Consider the following 19,724-nt stretch of genomic DNA (forward strand, 5'->3'; position numbering starts at 1 on the left):
CAAGGGAACCTTTAGGTTTGGGGGTTGTTTTGGTTTTTTTTCCCAAATTTTTTTTTGGAACAGGCAGATTTAAGGTGCAGTTGTTAACAACATACATGCATATGTCATGAACTGCCTTCAAATTGGCAATGTTTGTAGTTGGCTATCAAAATTATTAACTTTTGCAGTAGAAATATTGCACTGTGACCTCCCCCCACCAAAAAACAAAAAAAATAAAGATCCTTTGGAGTGAATTTAAAGAAAATAGAAGATACACTGTGATATAATTCAGTTGGCCCACAGGTAGGGTTTTGTTTGGCTGCACACTCCATAAACAAAAATAAAAAAGAAACTTACATGCCTCTAAAGATATATGAAGGCAAATATAAAGCCTAGGAACTGTGAAAGAGGTTGTCCGTAGTTGTCAGAACAGTGTCTAATTAGCGAATTTCCTAAAAAAGCAGGAAAGCTTTCCTTGTATTGTTCAAAAGAATATTTCTATTACTACCTGAGAAGAGGAGAAGTGCAGGGGTCAGCAGCAGTAAATAAAGATTCTTTCTAAGCGCAGCTTGGTCCCTCAGTTTTGTTTGTAAATGCCTAAGTTATGCTTAAATTGTTAATTAGCTTTAAGCCTTTGCCACAACCATTTGCAACAGCTAGAAATGATGTGGGTAATGAATAGATCCACCACAGCACAAATCTCCTCCATCCACATCTTCCCGAATCCAGGTCCAACCAAAAATGTTGAGATTGGTAAAAAGTAGTCAGAACCATGTGTTTTTCCATGTCACTGCACCTTAATCTAAAAATAATAATCAATTGTTGTTGTGTGGCATTTAGGGGCTATGGCTTCTTTCTCTGTCATCTCTTAGATGTGTCAGCATGGCACTTATTTTACTTGAAAGTTACTATGAATTTCCCTCCTCTAATATAAATGTAGTTTAATTCTTGTGAGGTAGGGTTGGCTTTTTTTTTTTCGTGTTGCACCATAATTTATTTTACTTGGATTAATTTTAGTGGTATTTAAGTAGCTGTGAGTTATGTCGATGGTTAATGTCAACATTCAGACATGGTAGAAATGTTATTTTTCACAGTGTCAGTTTGAAAGGTAAAAATCATTTTTCACATAAAGATTAATTTATTTCTACATGAAAGCTCAACAGAGTTTGAGAGACTAAAGGCCTTACTGCAATATATTTTTTTTTCCTCAAAAACCAGATTTGCTGCTTGAGAACAAAACAAAAGTAATGTTTACCAGTGAATTGTTAAATGCTGTTGCTTAAATAAGTGGTATAAACTCATTCCTGATCCAGGGCAGGATGCCCTTGGCTTTCTTGGATTGAGGAAACACATTGGGAATGGTACTGCTGCAATGTAGTTGGTGTTCCTTTGGATAGAAGCTTTTTCAGGTAGTTTATTACTATGGTTTTCTCAGGTAGGGATACACAAATCTTCATTCTGAAACTCTTCCCGGCCCACTTCCTCTAAAATCACTTTGAACATGCCTAGGGATGATGTCAGTATTTTTAATTTGATGGAGTTTAACACAAGCACAATCACCTCATGGAGAGACACTATTTTTTTTTTTTAATTTAAAAAAAAATCTGATTACACCTTTTTAGACAGGAGGTTTTAGATGTACTCTTGTTTCTGAGTGTAGGAATAACAATGCTTGGTCTGGTGTTTCAGACAGTGATCAGAAGTGAATTACTGATGACTGAGAGTAAGAAAAGGGAAAAGCACCAGGAAATGGTTGTCCCAGTGTATTTTCCCTGTCTTCCGTTTAAGGATCTTCCTGAATCAGAAGTTGTATCTTCCTTTAATTTTACTGCTCTAGAATAGGTCCCTTCTTCAAATTTGTGCTCTGTTGCAGTTGCCCAGCATTAAGCCATGAATAAATGGGTTTGGATGTGAAATTTGCAATCCCACCCATCCCACTCAAGGAGCAGAATGGAGGAAATACCAGACTGGAACTAAGCAAACCAGTCCTGAATAACCACCCTACATTTCAATCACAGCATTATACAGAAAAAGACATAATCTGCTTTCACTGCTGTCTCCGTATGCTCCTGTGCTATGCTGGAAGTAAAAATTCTTTTGCACACTTGCTCAAGGTAGGAAATCCCTCTGAATATCCATCAGAGGGATGCCAATCCCAGCCTGGGGACTGCAGTGTGGACAATTGCTCATGGCAGGGAGTGGAAATCTCTGTGTGGAAGAACAAGAAGAAATAAGCAGAAGCCTGGATTGCATGTGTGTAATCTCTGCAAACGCCAGCAGTAATTAATGCAGTGTCTGTGGTTGTCTGTAACCCCACTTTCCAGTGGTAAAGTTGGCATCTAGGGACTGTCACATCACTGAAACCATGATGGGGCCCACAGACACCTCAAGGAGGAATGGAAGCTGTGTCTCCAACGACCTCTCTGCAAAAATATTTTGGGTAGCACTTATAAGGAATATTTTGGGGTTATCATGCGATGGTTGCGACAAAGCAAGACCTGAAAAAACAACACCTTGCATTTAGGTGGACACTTTGGTACCGGACTCCCAAACACCTCCCTAAGAAGCTCCTAAAAATCAGACTTGCTGTTATCTAAGAGCCGTCCCTGGCAGAGCAAAGTGGGCGAGGATATTTGTGTGTCAGGAGGAGCGAGAAGGAGAAATTGGGGCCTGGGAGCAGCACGAGCAGGACCAGAGGTCACCTGTGATCCCAGTGCCAGGGCTTGTGCTCAGCGCCACTGCCAGGCCCTGCTGAGCACAGCCAGGCTGATCTCATGCCAGAAAATGAGGTGCTTGGAGGAAGAAAGGATTGCAGATGTCTACAGCAGATTTGTTTTCTCCCTGCCTCCAGTTTTGCATCTGTTTGTTTTGATGACGTTAGCTAGAGGCAGACCAACAGAGGAAATAAGAGTTATATGTTCACGCTGCAAAATCAGGCATGTTTCATCATCAATAACAAGAAACCTTTTCATTCTAGTTGCAGAGGTATAATTATCACATTTTCAAGCCATTTTTAAACCATTTGGACATTTTGCTTAATTTGTGGACTGACATAAATGCAAAAACTTCAAATTAAATATGCTCAAGTAACATATTTACCCAGTGATTTCTTATTATTTTCTCTTGCTGTAGTAACTCTTTATCTCAAAATAGACAAATTAAAATTAAAATTAAAATTAAAAGAAAAATATATATATATATTTTTCTATAAAGAACAGGAATCAGCTACTTATTTCCATATTTTAATGTTCTTCTGAGGAGATGTCAATGTATACCACAGTAAGCTTGCTGTCATTTACTTTGTTTTGCTCAAACATTATTGTTCATCTGGAGGGATTTGCTGTTGCCAGAGACCAGGGTGGAAGCACAGAACTATCTCCTTTCTGGGGAGCTGTTTGATCCCCACACCCTTAGTCCACAAGGGAAATTTGGACTAAAAACAAATTGGTTTGTGGTGCAAAATGGTGCATAATGTTTCTGGGTCTAATTAAGGTTGTAAAAGAAGCCTCCAAGGCAGATTTATAACTCTGCTGTCTTCACATGGTGGGGACTCTCAGGAGAACTGAAAAATTCACTTTTCCACTGTTAATTTTTCCCATCCTTCTCTGGATCCGTTCACGTAGCTCTTGGTACACCTTGGCATTGTTATCTCCATGGACAGTGAGATTTTATGGGCACAGGTTTGTGCTTGGTGAGAAAAACAGAAGCATTAAATGGGTTTTATTTAGTGCACACCCATAATTGTCACTGTAGGATTAAAACCAATATAACTTGCCTTAGTATCTTGCTTTTTAATGACACTGAAATAACAGCTCCAGATGACAAAATCTGCCTGGAGAATCTGTATCATGTCAGGCAGCTTAATTGCTGTTTAATTTTTCCTTATTTCTTTGCATCAAATGTGTTGTCATACCCCAATGCCTCTGCCTTAACTAATAAAAATATCCCTCTTTTTTATTTAATGACTGACATTGACCAGTCTGAATTGTACACAATTTATCACAGTAGTGATATTATTATTTCCCAGGCTGTCATGATTTCTGTTAAAAGAACCATGGATTTAATAGAAACAGAAGCATAGCTATGAAATGTAATACATCTTGCACTTCTGCAAAATATGCCTCTCAATTAAAAAAAAGAAAAAGAGCTGAAAATGCTCTTGTTGCCTGTTTTCATTGTTAGTAGTTAGTGGTATATCACAGCTCTTAAACACCTAAAGAAATAATTGATAACTTGAAGAAAAGTGAGGTTTATGTCTGAAATTTATTATCGTGTACAGGAACTGGTCTGTAACCAATCTTTTAGTGATAAACCACATTTAATGGAACCAGAGATGGGCCATTCAGCTGAGAGTTTTCAGGAAAACAAATTTCTCGAGAATTTAGAGAGCAATAGCCCCATTAGAGTTTTTAGAAGAAAGAAGAGTGACTTAATAATCTAGTGGAGTTTTTGGAGGAAATTAATGAGCATATGGCTAAGGGAAGTCCATTTGCTGTGGTATTTGACTATCCAAAAATATTTTCAATATTTGATTTTAATTGATAAAAGAAAGTGAATTGAAAGGTTTTGTTATAGAAAATGATTCTGAGTGAAATAAATAAATAAAGAAATAAATAAAGGATGAGTAAAAGGGCAAAATTAACGGTGGAAGGACCTCACTGACAGTATCCTAATGAAACTTCTGCTGACATCCTGGCTGTTCAATAAATAAAAAAAAGCCAGGAGAATGTTCTGATAATTTAAGAAATATAATTATAATATTGTTTAGAAACCATTATCTCCAGTACCATGCTTTCCATACATCTCATTTTGTAAAGTCTGAGCTGAACACCAAAGCAGAAAGTATCTCTAATGTGGTAATTTTAAATGTTAGGAGTGGTATTTTTCTTTAGCTCAGATTGAAAAATGGACAAACATAACAAAACCATGATTGGAACTGCAAAGAAAATAAGGAGCTTGTACAATAAAGTACCTGTTCCCTGAAGGTAGAGATTGTCTTTGGATTTCAGGAAAAATCCTCCTAAAGCTAAGGAAGATAAACGCTGCTGAGCATGTATGGTCATAGCTGAGAAAATAGAGTTAAGTGCTGTGCTTGGTAATTAAACTTGGAAAGGAAATTGCCTTCAAGTTAGAAAGGAAAATTCAACTTTGCCTTGTAAGGATTTCACACATATTTCAAAGAAAATTTAATGGATCTCAGACACGAGATGCATTAACAGACATGGCAAATGTTAGCATGGCTCCAGCATACCTCCTCTTTAAGGTCCTCCCAGAAAACCTCTCTTCCCTTTTCTCACATTATATTTTTAAATAATTATCAGTCTATGATTGCTGCTGTTAAAGATGGTTAATTTATTTCATTCCTGTGTCCTGTAGGTATGGGTGTGCTGGTGAATTACACATGCACATAGATACACCTGTGTGAACTTTTCCATTATGAAACAGCACAGATTTTCTTTAATAATTAGCTGTAAGAAACTTTTGAAAACCTACACTTTTCTTAGGAGAGAAGAGTCATTTACCTCTGTCTTCCAAGAAGATGCAGCAGTTTGCACACCAAAAGATTCCATTCTGCTTCGATGAGAATACTTCAGAAAACAGCTAAGATTTGAATAGGCCTTTCAATCCTCAAGGAAAGCTTGATGAAAACACAATGAGGAATGACACCTTCACAACATACATGGGTTTTCTGAGTGTGTTCTGCATTGTTCCTGCCCATGCTGGTGACAAAGGTTTTGTTTTCTTCTGGTTCTGCCCCACACCTGGCACAGCAACAGGAGAGAGTCACATTTAGTCCTGTTTTGTGCAGTTATTACCTGAGTGCTGAAGGCAAAGCTTTTATTTTTGGGTGATAAAGAGAAGTAGCTTGAGGAGTTTAGGTTCTAGCTGAGCTTTGTGGGAACCCAGGGAACAGGGAATATTTCTCTGCCTGCTCTGAGGGGGTTTGACCCCAGAGAAGCAGTGACTTTGACCCTCTCTTGTGGAGAAAGCTCCCAAGACTTAGAGATAGGCTAGAGTCTACAAGATTGTGAAACAAATAGAAAAGAGTGTAGTTTATCACAGGGTGAAAGATTTTTGGGAGATTTTTAGTATGGAGGCAAGATAAGGGACATCAGGCATTGTCCCAGGCTGCTTCTTCTTCATCTACTCCATTTTCTGCAGTGTTGGTGGCACAGGGTGATTGGTCAAGGAAAGCTGCAGTTTTAGGTTACATGGACAGACAAGGGATGAGTTATTTGTAGGTTAGTGGAAATAAAGTGCATTTTGAGAGTTAATTGGATGAAACAACTTTAAAAGACCTCGAAACTGTACATCTGGGGCCATTTTGTAGTGCTTTTCCTGCGTGCAAAGTCTGGTGCAGGCAGTGCGCTGAAGTTTTGATAAGATAACAGTAAACAAGTTGAAGACAGAAGAAGTCTGGTGCATTTCTCTTTCCTGGCACAGAACTGCTCTAGGAGGGCTCCCCCTGTCAGGGACCCGATGAGGAGCCAGAAACCCATGGGCTGTTAAAAACCTGTGTGATGCGTGTCAGTCACACTCACTAATTTGAGTGTGGCCAGGATTTCATGTGAGCATCTCCTGGAAGTTTTTTAGGTTTTTAAGGAGGAGCACTCCCTGAAGCTTTGCTTTACCTTTTGTCCATCACCATCATCAACTTAAAACTTCAGTTCATTTTATCTTTGTCTCCATCATCACCCCACACCTGGGGGCTGCACTACCCTGCACCATCTCCTGGCTGAGAGGAGCAAATTGCACTGGTCACTTTTTCTTCTCTGCACCTTCAAATTAATGAGGAATTAAATTATTTGTGACTTCCTGCCTGTGTGGTACAAGGATATCGTAACAGTGCAATTTCAGAGTTCATTTTTTGGGTACTGCTCGAGGTGAAACTCTGCCAGGTTTATGAGAAAACCTGAAATGTAAGTAAACATCTGCCCTGTGGTGCTCAAAATTGCCAAAGTGCAGCTGACCTGCAAAGCAGAAGGTCTTTTGGGCCACAGAGCAACACTGGCTGCCAGAATAATTCCTGTGATTACCTTCTCTCCAGATTCTGCATCGGAACTGGGGGAAGGAAAACCTCAGCTACTCAGTTGGGTGTTGAATAGTAGATAAACTGCCAATTGTTTGTATGTAATGAATTTTCATACTTTTCTCAATTTACATTTGTGGATTGCTCACAATAGCTGAATTTTTTTGTTCCTGTGCCCAAATGGAGTGGCTTCAAAAAGCAATGTATGCAGAAATATCTTGATTTTAAAAAAAGATTAGGTCTACAAGTATTCTTGCGAATAAAGTAATGATGAATACCATACATAAAATTATGAAAACTGGAGCACTTCACTTAAATACATGCTTTGAGTCTTGCTGATTAAATGGATAAACCTTTAAATATTTTTAATGTGACTGAATGATAACTTATGTCTATTTTCATAATTCTAGAGATAACTGCAATAGCAATTTGTAGCACTTTGTTTAAGTGCTGAACTTTGAGGGAAGAGCAGCAATATGGAACTTGACAGTAATTACAGGATTTTAAATTTACTTTTTAACAATAATTTCAGTATCTGAATCTGAGATTTTTTTTTCCTTCGTTGTGTCCATAAAACCCAAAATCACAAATCTTCAGCTAGAATAAGCTAAAAGAAATTGAACGTTTAATCCATTTCATTACTTGTATAATGAGAATAATTATTTGCAAGCCATACTTTTGTACTTGTTTTTTAATTTCTACAAACAGGTGATCAAGTCAAGTACTTTGAATTTCTTCTAAGTACTTGACTATATCACCTGTTTGTAGAAATTAAAAAATTTGAATAGGCCTTTCAATCCACAAGTAATGCTTGATGAAAACAAAATGAGGATGAATGCTTGATGAAAACACATTTAATTTCTTCTAAGCTGGATTTGGCATGATATTCTGGATCTATTTGTATTCAACTGCAATTGCAGTGACTTGGAGCTCAGAAGAGTTGATAATTTCAGACAATTTTTTTTTTTAATTTTTTTTTTCCCATTTGCAGGGTGCTCTGGCCCACTAGGGATAGAAGGAGGGATTGTGTCAAACCAACAAATCACGGCATCCTCCACTCACCGAGCTCTTTTTGGACTCCAGAAGTGGTACCCCTACTATGCACGGCTTAATAAGAAGGGTCTTGTGAATGCCTGGACTGCAGCAGAAAATGACAGATGGCCCTGGATTCAGGTAACAGATGGAGCTGAGGAGGGAAAAAAACATCCTTGATTCAATTGCCAGTGTCACTTAAGAAACTGATGAAGACAAGTGGTTAACGAACAGCTAGGTTCTTATTCACTGTCAGAGACATAGCCCAGGCTAAAAGGGACTATTTAGTTGCAAAACAGTGATAATCTTGACTTTACAAATGCACAAGCTCCTTTTAATTTTTTTTTAATTAAAAAAAACCCCTGTGCATATGTTCCATTGTGGCTTCTAAACCGTGGAAGCAGATTTATGCAGGCTCCTTTCAAAAAAACTGCTTTCCACATAGGTTGTATTTGGTGGTCAGCTCCTTAGAAGCACACCATAGATTTAGTTCTTGGTGGAGCTATCCTGGCACATGCTAAAAGTCCTTGAAGTATTATTTTGGCAGTGCCAGAGCATGCTGGAAGAGCTGGTGCTCTTTGTTGAGCTGCTCTGGGCACACAGGTTAAGCGCTACTGGAAGTAACAGGAACTGTTTTAATTAAGGTTGAAACAGCTGTTAGTTCAGACACATCCATGGGGCTGAAAATACACATTTTCTCATCCCGCTCAAGCATGGTATTGCTTGAGTGATTCAAATGGCAGTGCCCTTACTGTGTACTGGATTTCTCTGTGCCCAAAAAATGACTTCAGTGAAAGCAGCAAGTATGAAGTCCCGTAGCAGTGTTGTTATGAAGGTAATTTTGTAGTGGTTGTTGTAGCTCTTTGCTTGGGTTGTGTTTTCATGATATGAGAATTGGGCAGAGCTTTGGCAATTTCAGCTGTTGGTTAATAAAGGTTAGTGAGTTGGATATTCATATGAAAACTTTCTGCACTGATCCTCATGGTCAATGTGTGAGGAGGATGCTTCCCTTCCAGTGAAACCACTGCAGGATTTAGCAAAACTGTGATATTTGAGCATTTTATCTGCTAACATTAAGTTGAACTGTCCATAATGCCCTCAGCTGTGTCAGACACTCTCTTCTTGAGGCTATCTTGGTGTACATTGCATTAATATTTGTTCACAATCAATGCTTTTTCCCTGACTACCGTGTTTAATTTTATTGAGAGGCTCCTACTTATCTAGGGGGGAAGCATACCTAATTACCTGCTCATTTTTCTTGTACGGAGAGCAGACACAACACACTGTTTGATGAAGTTTTCTGAAACTGTTGCAGTGGGAGTGCTGGATTTTGTCACCTCTGAAAAGCAAAACTGGTTCTACTGTTTGTTATTTATTGCAGAATGAAAACACAAAGGCCCTTGAATGTGTTGTTAGTCAGTTTTCCTCCATAAAGATCAGAGGGGTTAGGAAGTCTGTAAAATTTATACATTGAAAAGAACAGCAAAGGATCATGCAGGGGGACCTGAGCAGAATTATTTCCTTGGGAGTAGAAAGCTAATGTAATTTTAATGCATAGTGAAAAAGTCAGCTTTTGGGCTGTGTTAAGAGTGTAGGCTTTATTAAATAAGCTGGAGAAAGATTTCAAAATCATTTAGCACTGGCCCCCTAGACATGTCTTTTTGAGGAGAAGAGATGGATGGGGATATTTAATGGTCTGATGCTTTCACATTTGTGCTTGGCACCACGGGGGCAGCTGCCGGGCTCCCTTGGATTTTGCTCCCTGGGAAATCTTCCCTCTGCTCTTACATGGAAGGAACATCCTTGGGCCAGTGGAGAAAATGTGTCTAGAGTCTCAACCCATTGCTACAGGTCTGAGGAATTTGTTCTCTTTATTTTTTTATTTTTTTTTGAGTTTTGGAGGTTCTTCCAATCCCTTACAGGTTATTCTGTAATTTTGACAACCATGGGGTTTAAGGACTTTTGACAAGCTTACATCATAGAATTAATGTGTTTTAAACATTCTCTTATATTCTTCTCATTTTTCTTGCAAAACAAACTTTAGTCTGTTGTTTTCACAAAACTTGCCAAGTGATATTTTTTAATCCTCTTTTTTTTTCAGTTCAGGGCAAAATTAAAAATATTATTTGTAATTTCAGAGCAGAAGCCTTGAGAGGATTTCTTTCTTTACTTTTCTCTTTCTTTAAAACGCCTGGAAGCAGAAAATCTGAAACTTTTTTAGGGAGATGATAGGTGGAAGGAAGGTGTTCTGCAGAAAATCTTTTTAGGTCTGGCAAGGTGGAGATATCCACAGACTCACAGTGTATGCACAATAGATCTTTACATCAGAGCACTTTCTTGTTCTTCAACCATGAAATAAGCTCTAAGAAATAAACACTGTCTGACCCTTATATGGGGGAACAGTTTGATGAGAGGAGGAGCAGAAATCCCACATTTTATTTTTGCATGGGTTCTGTAATGCCCGGGGAGATGCTTCATAAATGTTTCTGGAGTGGTACAAAAAGTCAGATTTGGGATAAATTTCTGGCTCATGGGAGAAAAGATGTGAAACCCTCGACTTGGGTTTTTACTCTGTTGTGTCACCAGCCTCTGCCCAGAGCCCGCTGGGAGCAGCCTGTGCATGGAACCTTTTCCTTGCTGCTCTGAGTGACAAAGCACCTGGTCCAAAAGAAGGCACTGAAAAAGGGTGTGAGTGCTTGGCAGAGATTAAGTGGAAAGTTACAGAGCCAGAAAATCCATTTTTAGGACATGCAAATTAACATTTAGCGTGGTTGAACCTGAAGCAATCTCCTGTTCCCCTCTTGGAGCTTCTAATGCTAGATAAATTCTCAAGGAAGCCATGTATAATGGGCAAAGTCCCTCAAAGTATGATTATATACAAGCCTGTAGCTATTTTTGCCTTGTTCCATCATTATCAATTTTCCTTGTCATTTAATTTCTTTATTTATATGCAGCCTGGCAAATAAAAGGTTTGAGTGTTCTGCTTATAACTCACTTGTAATGAGTGCAGAAGTTTTTTTTCTCTAATCTTTCAGGTGTCTGATACACATGAACTAATTAGCATGCAATTTCATTTTCCTGCATTCTCCCAATGAACTGAAAATTGAAATTGCCATTTTAAATTTACACTCTCAGCATGTAATTAGTAAAGGCACTACAATGCTTGTAATTGGCTTGTGATTTAAAGGGTCACTGCCCATGTTTTTGGAAGCAAATTAAAGCCTGAGTAAGTCATATCTGCCTTTTAAAGTTCTCCTGACCTCTGTTTCTCCTCACAGGTTGGCTGTGATAAAATAGCACCTGTGTACTGCTTAGCACTTTATTAGTGATATTAACTTTTGTGGGTTGGAAATACAATGACCAGAAAAAAAAATCACATACATCCATTTTTCATTAATTGGTCCAGAAGTATAGCCAAAATGCTCACACTGACTGTTCCAGTAATGAGTCTTCTTTGTAAACTCTTTTTTTTTTGTTTTTTTTTGTTTTTTTTTTTTTTGTGTTTTTTGTGGTTTCTCTTTTCCATTCTGTCCTTTTGCATTTACAGTTTAAAAAAAATGCTGGTTTGTTTCATTCTGATTTCACTTCATCTCTGCTCATTCCTTGCACCTGTATTTTTCTATTCCTATATTAGTTGTTCTTTTTAGGGCAGTATGAATCAGAATAGGTATGGCCATGGGCAGGATTATTGTTTCTGTTATCCCTCTACCATATCCAAAATCATGGATATGATCCTGCCTATGGATTACTATCTAACAAAAAACACAAACTGCCAGCAGGACTTTCTGAATCTTACTCCTCTCCAGTGAATTCCAGCCTAGGAAATCCATGCCTGTGCCCTTACACTTCTTCTCCTCTCCCAGTTTTAACCATCCTCATATTTCTTCATCTATTTTTCCCCTATTCACAACTTTTAAGTGTTTTGTGGTCTTTTGGACACGGAAATTGTTTTTATAGAGTGTAAAACCCACAGGCACCAAGAGCAGATTCCAGCATAGCTTACACCTGGAGAGTTTTGAGGAAATGCACGAATTACTGAGCATCATGCCACTACGTGGGAGATGTGTTTGAACACCTGACCTGCTGCTGGGGACTGTTGTGTATAAATGTAAAGTACTCAATGGAATAACAAAACCCATATATTTGTTATCTCTTACTAAAATGGTATAAACTGTTTCTCCAGAGACATTGGTATGCTTACAAATTTTCAAAATAAAATATTCAAATATTTATGTTATTATTATGGGTAGTTGGAGGTTTGAAGGATTAATTTACAAAACAGGTAGAGTGCTCACTTTGAATGAAGGATCAAAAATGGGAAGTAAAGTTGGTTCAGGCTGATTATTTAGCTTTTTTCTTTTAGTTTTTATTGCATACAAGATGGTCTCAAATATTTAATCTGGGGTTTCTTCTTCAAAGAATTCATCCCTTTCCATCTATATTTTATATGTTTTTCTGTTTGCAATCAATTTTTGAAAATCAAGTTATAATTTCAAAATGGAAAAGCTACAAGTCTTACTTGGAATATATGGAAAGAGAATTATAATTCTCTAATTTTTCTAATTTATTTCCCAAATGGCTTTTCTGAAATTATGTGCTAAAATTCAAATGAAACACAATAATGAGAAATTCAACAGTTTGATGGAAAATGTGCCCACCCTCTGATTGGCAATTTAATATATTAGTACGCCAGTCCAAAGAAAAATACATTTGGTTTATTTACCATTTCAGCATGTCTGTTGTAAATAATACTTTTTGCCTTTTTAATTCAGCTTTCTTAATAACTATGCCCATATTTAAGAAAATTTCTTCACTATATTTCTTGAAGATATGAGTAAACACTTTTGCTGCAGGTACTTTTAATAAAAAAGATCACCTGTGATGGAAAGGGACCTAGCCCAACAGAGTCAGGGCAAAAAATTTCCCTGATCCCTGTCTTATTTAGAATTAATATGTTTAGTCCTTTTTTTTTTTTCTTGAAAATCACAGAAAATGCTTTAAAAAAAAGGTCTAAATATATTGTGCAACATTCTTGCTGTTAGGTAGAATTTATATTTTCATTGAGGCTTAATTTGTTACAAGCATCTCCAAACAACTTTTGGTTTCAATCCCACCTCTGGTGCTCAGCCTCACCTTTTTGGGACTTCCAGTCCCTTGGCATAATTAAATCTGTGACTATGAATCTCACAAAGCTAATCACAACAACTATGACACACACATAAAATTACTTGCATAAAAAAACCTTGAGTTCCATCATTCTTATCCCCAGGCAGAAAACCAAAAAGCATTGTGTAGGGTTTTTTCCTCAAAAAAAAAAAAAAAAAAAAAAGGCCAGGGAAAAGAAAAAGTTAACAGCTTCCTCATCAAGAGCTTCCAAAGAGCAAGTACACACCAGGTGATAGCTATTTGCTAATGAAATGATAAAACCCAAAATACACAGAGGCCTTGCAGAACATTCACTCAAACATCTGTTGGTGAGAGCTCCAAGCAAACTGCCATCTGTGAAACCATTCATTTTGTCAAAGTTCATTTCCTCATTCATGAGCACTGGTGTACAGGCTTCCAAAAATACCTGTCACTGAATGTTTTATATCACTTAATGTAGCTCTCATCTCAGTGTCAGGTGAACTTTATGAAATGCTGTCTCAGAGTCATCCTGTAAGGTGATGTGCACCACATAGGAAGATTTAAGCTGTTAAGTTAAATGCTGAAAAGTTGTTAAAGATCTTCTTTTTATTGTCAATATTTCAAAATTTGGCTGAATATCATAGAAAGATTTCCTTGGAGGATATTGGTGAGAGGCAGTAAGTACCTGAAAGCCCTTGGCTGTGGAGAACAGAAGCTAATAAGGAAAGTGCAGTTGAATTGAAACAATGCCACACAGGACCTTTGATCTGCAGGAATTAGAAGAGGTTGTCTGCTAGCCAAAGCCTGCCATAAATTCACGGACTCCAGTGAATTCAATACCAGTGTCTGCTCTCTGCAGACCTCCCTCAGCATCTAAACATTTAGCTTACAGGCCAAAAATGTAGTTTATGTACTCAGAGCAGAAAACAAAGGAGCTGGGAGCCTACTTCCTTAGTGTAGTCATCCACAGAATCCCTGGTATCCCAAGTCTTGGTGTCCATTTTTTGTCACACCTCCTGCTTTCATCCCAGGCACAAACATATTCCAACAACTTTGGGCTGAGGTTCTGGGTGCACAAAACAGCCAGTTCAGAGTCGGCATCCCCGTGGCAACTGAGGCTTGATGCTGTTATGAACACCATCCATAATGTGCTCTGTCAGCCCCCATGCCAGAATTCCTTAATTACTCCACCTAATGTGGCTGAAGGACTAAAGGAACAGGTCCTTTAAACACATTTATCCCCTGCATCTGCAACACTCTGCATTCCAACTAGATTTTTCCTTTCCCATTTCCCACTATGATATGAAAAGCAATCAAGTCTTAAAAAGTGGTGACACCAAAGGGAACAAAGGCGTGTCCACGCTGTTTATTGCATTAGGAAGAGGCAAATAAAAGGTGTCCCAGCATCTGTGTGGTGGTCCATAATGGAAAGATGTGTGGGTATCCTAATAACCTTGTGGGGATGACAGCATCCAAATCTGTGAGATGATGTCATGCTGATGTGTGATAGCCAAATGAATAATTTTTACCTTCTAAACATTCGCTTAAAAACTGGCAAAGCCAATGATCCTCACTCACAGTTACTGTCCTGCTAGATTTGACTTCTAGGAAAGGGTTGTTTCAAGTTATTTCAGTAAAGTTAAGGTTCAGGGAGCAACGTTTAAGATAAAGTAAGACTACATGTCAGGATATTGGGATTTTTTTTGTGTGGAAAGCAGGCCTATGTACGCAATCCCAAGATGGGCCAGCTTGGAAGGGCCCACAGTGGCTCAGCTGGTGTCACCTCCCTGCTCCAGCAGGGCCACCCCAGAGCCCAGGGCATTGTGCCCAGGGAATTCTGGAATGTTCCCAGGTTGGAGCCCCCAGAGCGCCTGTGGGCTCTGCCCAGGGCTGGCTCTGCCTCCTGTGAGGGGAATTGCTGGGATCAGCCCTGCCCAGGGCTCTGGGGCCATGGCTGGGCCTGAGACACACAGGGATGGACAGAGACAGACAGGGACGGACAGACAGGGACAGACAGGGACAGACAGACTGGGACAGATAGGGACAGACAGACAGGGACAGGGACAGGGACAGACAGACAGGGACAGATAGGGACAGACACAGGGACAAGGACAGACAGGGACAGACTGGGCTGAGCTCAGGCTCTGCCCGGGGCTCTGGGGCCATGGCTGGGCCTGAGACACACAGGGATGGACAGAGACAGACAGGGACGGACAGACAGGGACAGACAGACTGGGACAGATAGGGACAGACAGACAGGGACAGGGACAGGGGCAGACAGACAGGGACAGATGGGGACAGACACAGGGACAAGGACAGACAGACAGGGACAGACTGGGCTGAGCTCAGGCTCTGCCCGGGGCTCTGGGGCCATGGCTGGGCCTGGGTCTGCTCTGACCTCTGTACACAGGGATGGACAGACAGGGACACAGGGATATTCAGGGACAGACAGGGACACACAGACACACAGGGATGGACAGGACAGACAGGGATGTGGGGGCATAGAATGTCAGAAAACAAAAATAGTGCAGAAGGTAGTCTCACCCCTGAGGAGTTGCAGCTGTACTAACCACCAAAGATTAGGAACAGGCCTGCCCTTAACAGACCACAGGCGTGTCCAATAAGAAGAAGAGTGCTACAAAAGAGTGGGTTAGCTGGGTGAGGAAAGAGTTGGAGTTTGTTGGTTGTGCTGTGAAGAAGAAGGAGGAGATGTCCATGAGAAATCATTGAGAAGGTATAGGACTTCTGCAATAAAATGAGACACTGGGACAGATGGAATCCACAGGGAGATACAGAGACACAGAAACACCCTGGGACACCCCGGCACAGGCAGGGCTGAGGCCTCTCTCACTGGGGCTCCTCTCCAGGCTGAGCAGCCCCAGCTCCCTCAGCCTTCCCTGGATCACCTCTGTCCTCCTGCCTCCTCTGGGGCTGCTCCAGGAGCTCCCTGTCCTCCTTTTCTGAGGAGCAGATGGACACTGCACTGCAGATGTGCCTTCAGAGGGCTGGACACTCCACTCACAGAGCTGGGCAAAGGGGCAGGATCCCCTCCCTGATCTGCTGACAGTGCTGTTCCCAAAGTCCCCCCAAATCCCATGAACCTTCCTTGCCTGTAGGATGCTCTGCTGGTCAGGGACCGCTCATTGCCCACCAGAACTCCAAGGTGCTTCCTGACAGAGCAACCCCAGCAGGTCCCCTCCAGCCTGTGCTGCTGCTACCTGGAGCTGCCCAGGTGCAGGACCTGCACGTCCCTTATTAAGCTACAGACATTTCTTCCCTACCTAATTCGACAACCTGTCAGGGTCCCTTTGGAGGGCTTCACAATTTCAAAGCATATGAAGCCCCTCAGGGGTTTTGGCCTCTCGTCCCAGCTATATGTGGTTAGTGACCTGCTGAGGATGCCTCATCCACCCATTGATGAACAAGTTAAACAATTCTTTGCCCCAGTATTGAACTCTGGGGGATACCAGCAGTGGCACATCTCTAAGCAGACCCCATGATGCTGATTACAGCCCTCTGGACCTGCTGCTCACCCATTTCTCAACCCAAGTTTATCTCACCTCAGCTTCCATCGCTGTTGGAAGCACAGAAAGTCACCAGCAGCATGAGAACTGCCACAGACAACCAGGGCTGAAGTCAACTCACCCTCCTTGATCTCCCCTGGAAAAGGTGGCATGTGTTTGTCATCTCAAAGACCTTCCAATTTATGCCACATACTAATTCTGTGAACTGAAAAAAGGGAGCATATTTTACTCTTGCACTCTTAGAACCTTCTTCTTCAATAACTGGTTAAGATAAAAAGACATGGTTCAAGCCTTGACTGGCACAATGAGACTTTTCAAAGATTGTCTATCATAAAACCAAGCAATGTGTAATTTTTTTTTTAACCTAATCTTTGGCCTGCAAATTTTTGTAGAAGGAAAAATATTCTGAGGAAAAACATGCATAAGAATAGAGAAAATCTCACCAAAGGGTAACTTTTAACATTTCTATATGAACTTTTTTTTTTTACTTTTGAGTCCTAATTTCAATTAATAATAAAAGTATTTCAATTCATAAAAATATTCAATTATAATAAAAATATTTAATTATAATAAAACATTTCAATTAATAATTAAGGGGATGAAGATGCATGTTTTAATAAGGTTGTGCACCATTTGATAGCACTGTTATCACTAGATAAGTTTATTCTGGGAATGTGCAATGGGATCTCACAGTGGGGATCTCACAGGTTCAGGGAAGTGTGATCTCCTGAGAGTTCTCAGATTTCAGATGGTTAACACTCCTTTAATCAGTACATTGGGTGTCTTTCCAAACCTTGAAACTCTATAATTCCATGACTTCTTGGTCTGGGGACATGCATAGGACCTAGACAAAGCCCACTGAAGCCAGAGTGGGAATTTTTCCCAGTTCTCCTTTTGGGGGGCTCGAGAGAAGATCATCATTTTCTTCAGAGTTTTTACCAGAGTGCATCTGCCAAAGTGCCATAAAAACAGATGGAGAGTGTGAGACAGAAAATACCTCCCAATATCTGAAGTTATTTCACAACCAGAAATTTCCCTGAGTGTTTTTTTTTCACAGTGATTTTAATATTGCACCTTTTTGAATTCCCTTCTTTTCCCGAAGGAAGACAGTTTTCATGTAGGATGAAAAGAAAAGTATGTGGCTTTGACCTGAGTCTGACATCACATCTTCCAGATCTACGAGCTGTTGATCAAAGCTGTTTTACAAGAGGAAATACATGGAGATATTTTCACTGGCATTTTTATTTACATATTCTTAGGCTGATTCTTCAGGATGTCTTCTAGACATTGTGGGGAAGTTCTTTCTAAGAGCCATTAACATTCCAAAGGCAGGAAGAGTTTTCACAAGTTCAAAGCACGTGAAGAAATTAATAATAGCATAAATGACCTTGGTGTTTCTTAGGTAACATTCAGTTTCAGGTAGTTAATACTCATGTGATCAATACATTGCAAATAAAATTATATTTTTCAGGGCTACAAACCTCAGAACAATGTGAGATTGATTATTGGCCCCTTCTTGAGATGGCAGTCTAAACATACCAGTGTTTGAATAATTCATATAACTCTGTTAATGGCATTCATAACAACTACCTTTGGGACTAAAATAATGACTTAATAATAAGAAGGAACAGACTAAGCAAGTTTTTTAGTCTGTCTAATTATGTAAACTCTCTGAGGCATAAATTGAAAGTTCTCAACAAAAGCCAAATGAAGTAGGTGCTTTTTGATAATTCTCATAACATATGTTCCCCCACATTAGCATTACGTGGGCCAAACAATCCTTGTATTTATGCTTTCCACACAAGTAGGGTCTAACCTATATTCTGATCTCTTCACAGAGAGGCAAATTAAACTATTGGTCCAATTTGCATCTCTGATTCTGCGTGTCTAATTTAAAGCAGGTACATGAATAAGTCTCACTGAGGATGGAATTTGTTTTTAGAGGGTTGGCTGAGATGCGGGTGGGTGGAGGGAAGTCCTGAGAGGTATTTGGTCTTACCCTGAGGTGTGATAAACTGGAAACAGCAGGAGGGTGAGTTTTCAGAGGATGTAATAGCAAAGTCATGAGGGTGCTTTGCTGGACCTGCATCCACATAAGTGAAACAAAATGGGCTGGGATCAGAAACAGCCTGAGTATTTAATTGGTCTGTCCTCAAGGTGCAATCCCACAACCATGCTGGGAATTATAATTTTCAAAGCAACCTGTAACAAGCATTTGTTCTCCTAGCCTATAGCATTACAACAATTTACACTATCACGTGAATAATTTACAATAAAACATGTTTATTCTCTGTGGGGCAGACCTCCTTCCAGCGTTTCAGCAAGGGTGCTGCTGTGGATAAATCACTGCATATCCTCGCTGTGTGCTGCTTAAAACACACATCACTGCCACTGTGCTGACTGCATTAATGCCCTGAACTAAATCCAGGGGAGCTCTGCTGACAGTGCTGATTAGGAGAGTATCAAAAAGCCACAGACAGGCAAGACAGATGAGCACCTCGTGTGCAGGTGCCAGCGAGGCTTTGCAAGGGGAAGTTAATAGTGACTGACCTGCTGTGCCCTTCCTGATCCTCATCACCAGCCCAGCTCTGCAGCTGCTCTGGCACCAGGGTGAAACAGCAGTTTGTCCTGTTCAGACTGGAGGAAATAACCTTGGGGAATAAAAAGGAAGCACTGGAAGGAGCTTTCAGACCCGCTGACTTTCCCAGGATTGAGGGGATTGTGTCAGGTTGTTTGTTTCATGGGTTTATTAAAAAACATTTCTATGTTTCTCGATGCTAGTATCCCTATTTTTCATCAGAAAATGTTTGTCTGCGTGCTTTCTATCTAGCTTTGTCAGAATTATGACTCTGGAAAAAAAAAAAGAGAGAAGAGGCAAAAAAAATTAAATTTCAATCCTTCAAAACCTGATGAGATCAGCAGGGAAGAGTTGCTGCAATAAATCTTTTAATGCCAGTATAACCTTGATCTCTTATTCAACCCTGTTTTTATGTGAGTAATGGTGAGTAGCAGTAAAGATATATTTACTTTGT

General features: G+C 39.9%; 1 protein-coding gene across 2 annotated transcripts in view; it reads left to right on the forward strand.

Moving 5' to 3' along the window:
• EDIL3 (EGF like repeats and discoidin domains 3) overlaps positions 1–19,724 on the forward strand; it is a 237,723-nt gene that overhangs the window by 154,162 nt on the left and 63,837 nt on the right. For both annotated transcript variants that reach the window (XM_074533230.1, XM_074533231.1), the window contains one exon: positions 8,001–8,182. In XM_074533230.1, coding sequence (XP_074389331.1) covers positions 8,001–8,182 — 182 coding nt within the window. The remainder of the gene's footprint in view (positions 1–8,000; positions 8,183–19,724) is intronic.

This window comes from Zonotrichia albicollis, chromosome Z (assembly GCF_047830755.1).
Source record: "Zonotrichia albicollis isolate bZonAlb1 chromosome Z, bZonAlb1.hap1, whole genome shotgun sequence".
Taxonomy (NCBI): Eukaryota; Metazoa; Chordata; class Aves; order Passeriformes; family Passerellidae; genus Zonotrichia; species Zonotrichia albicollis.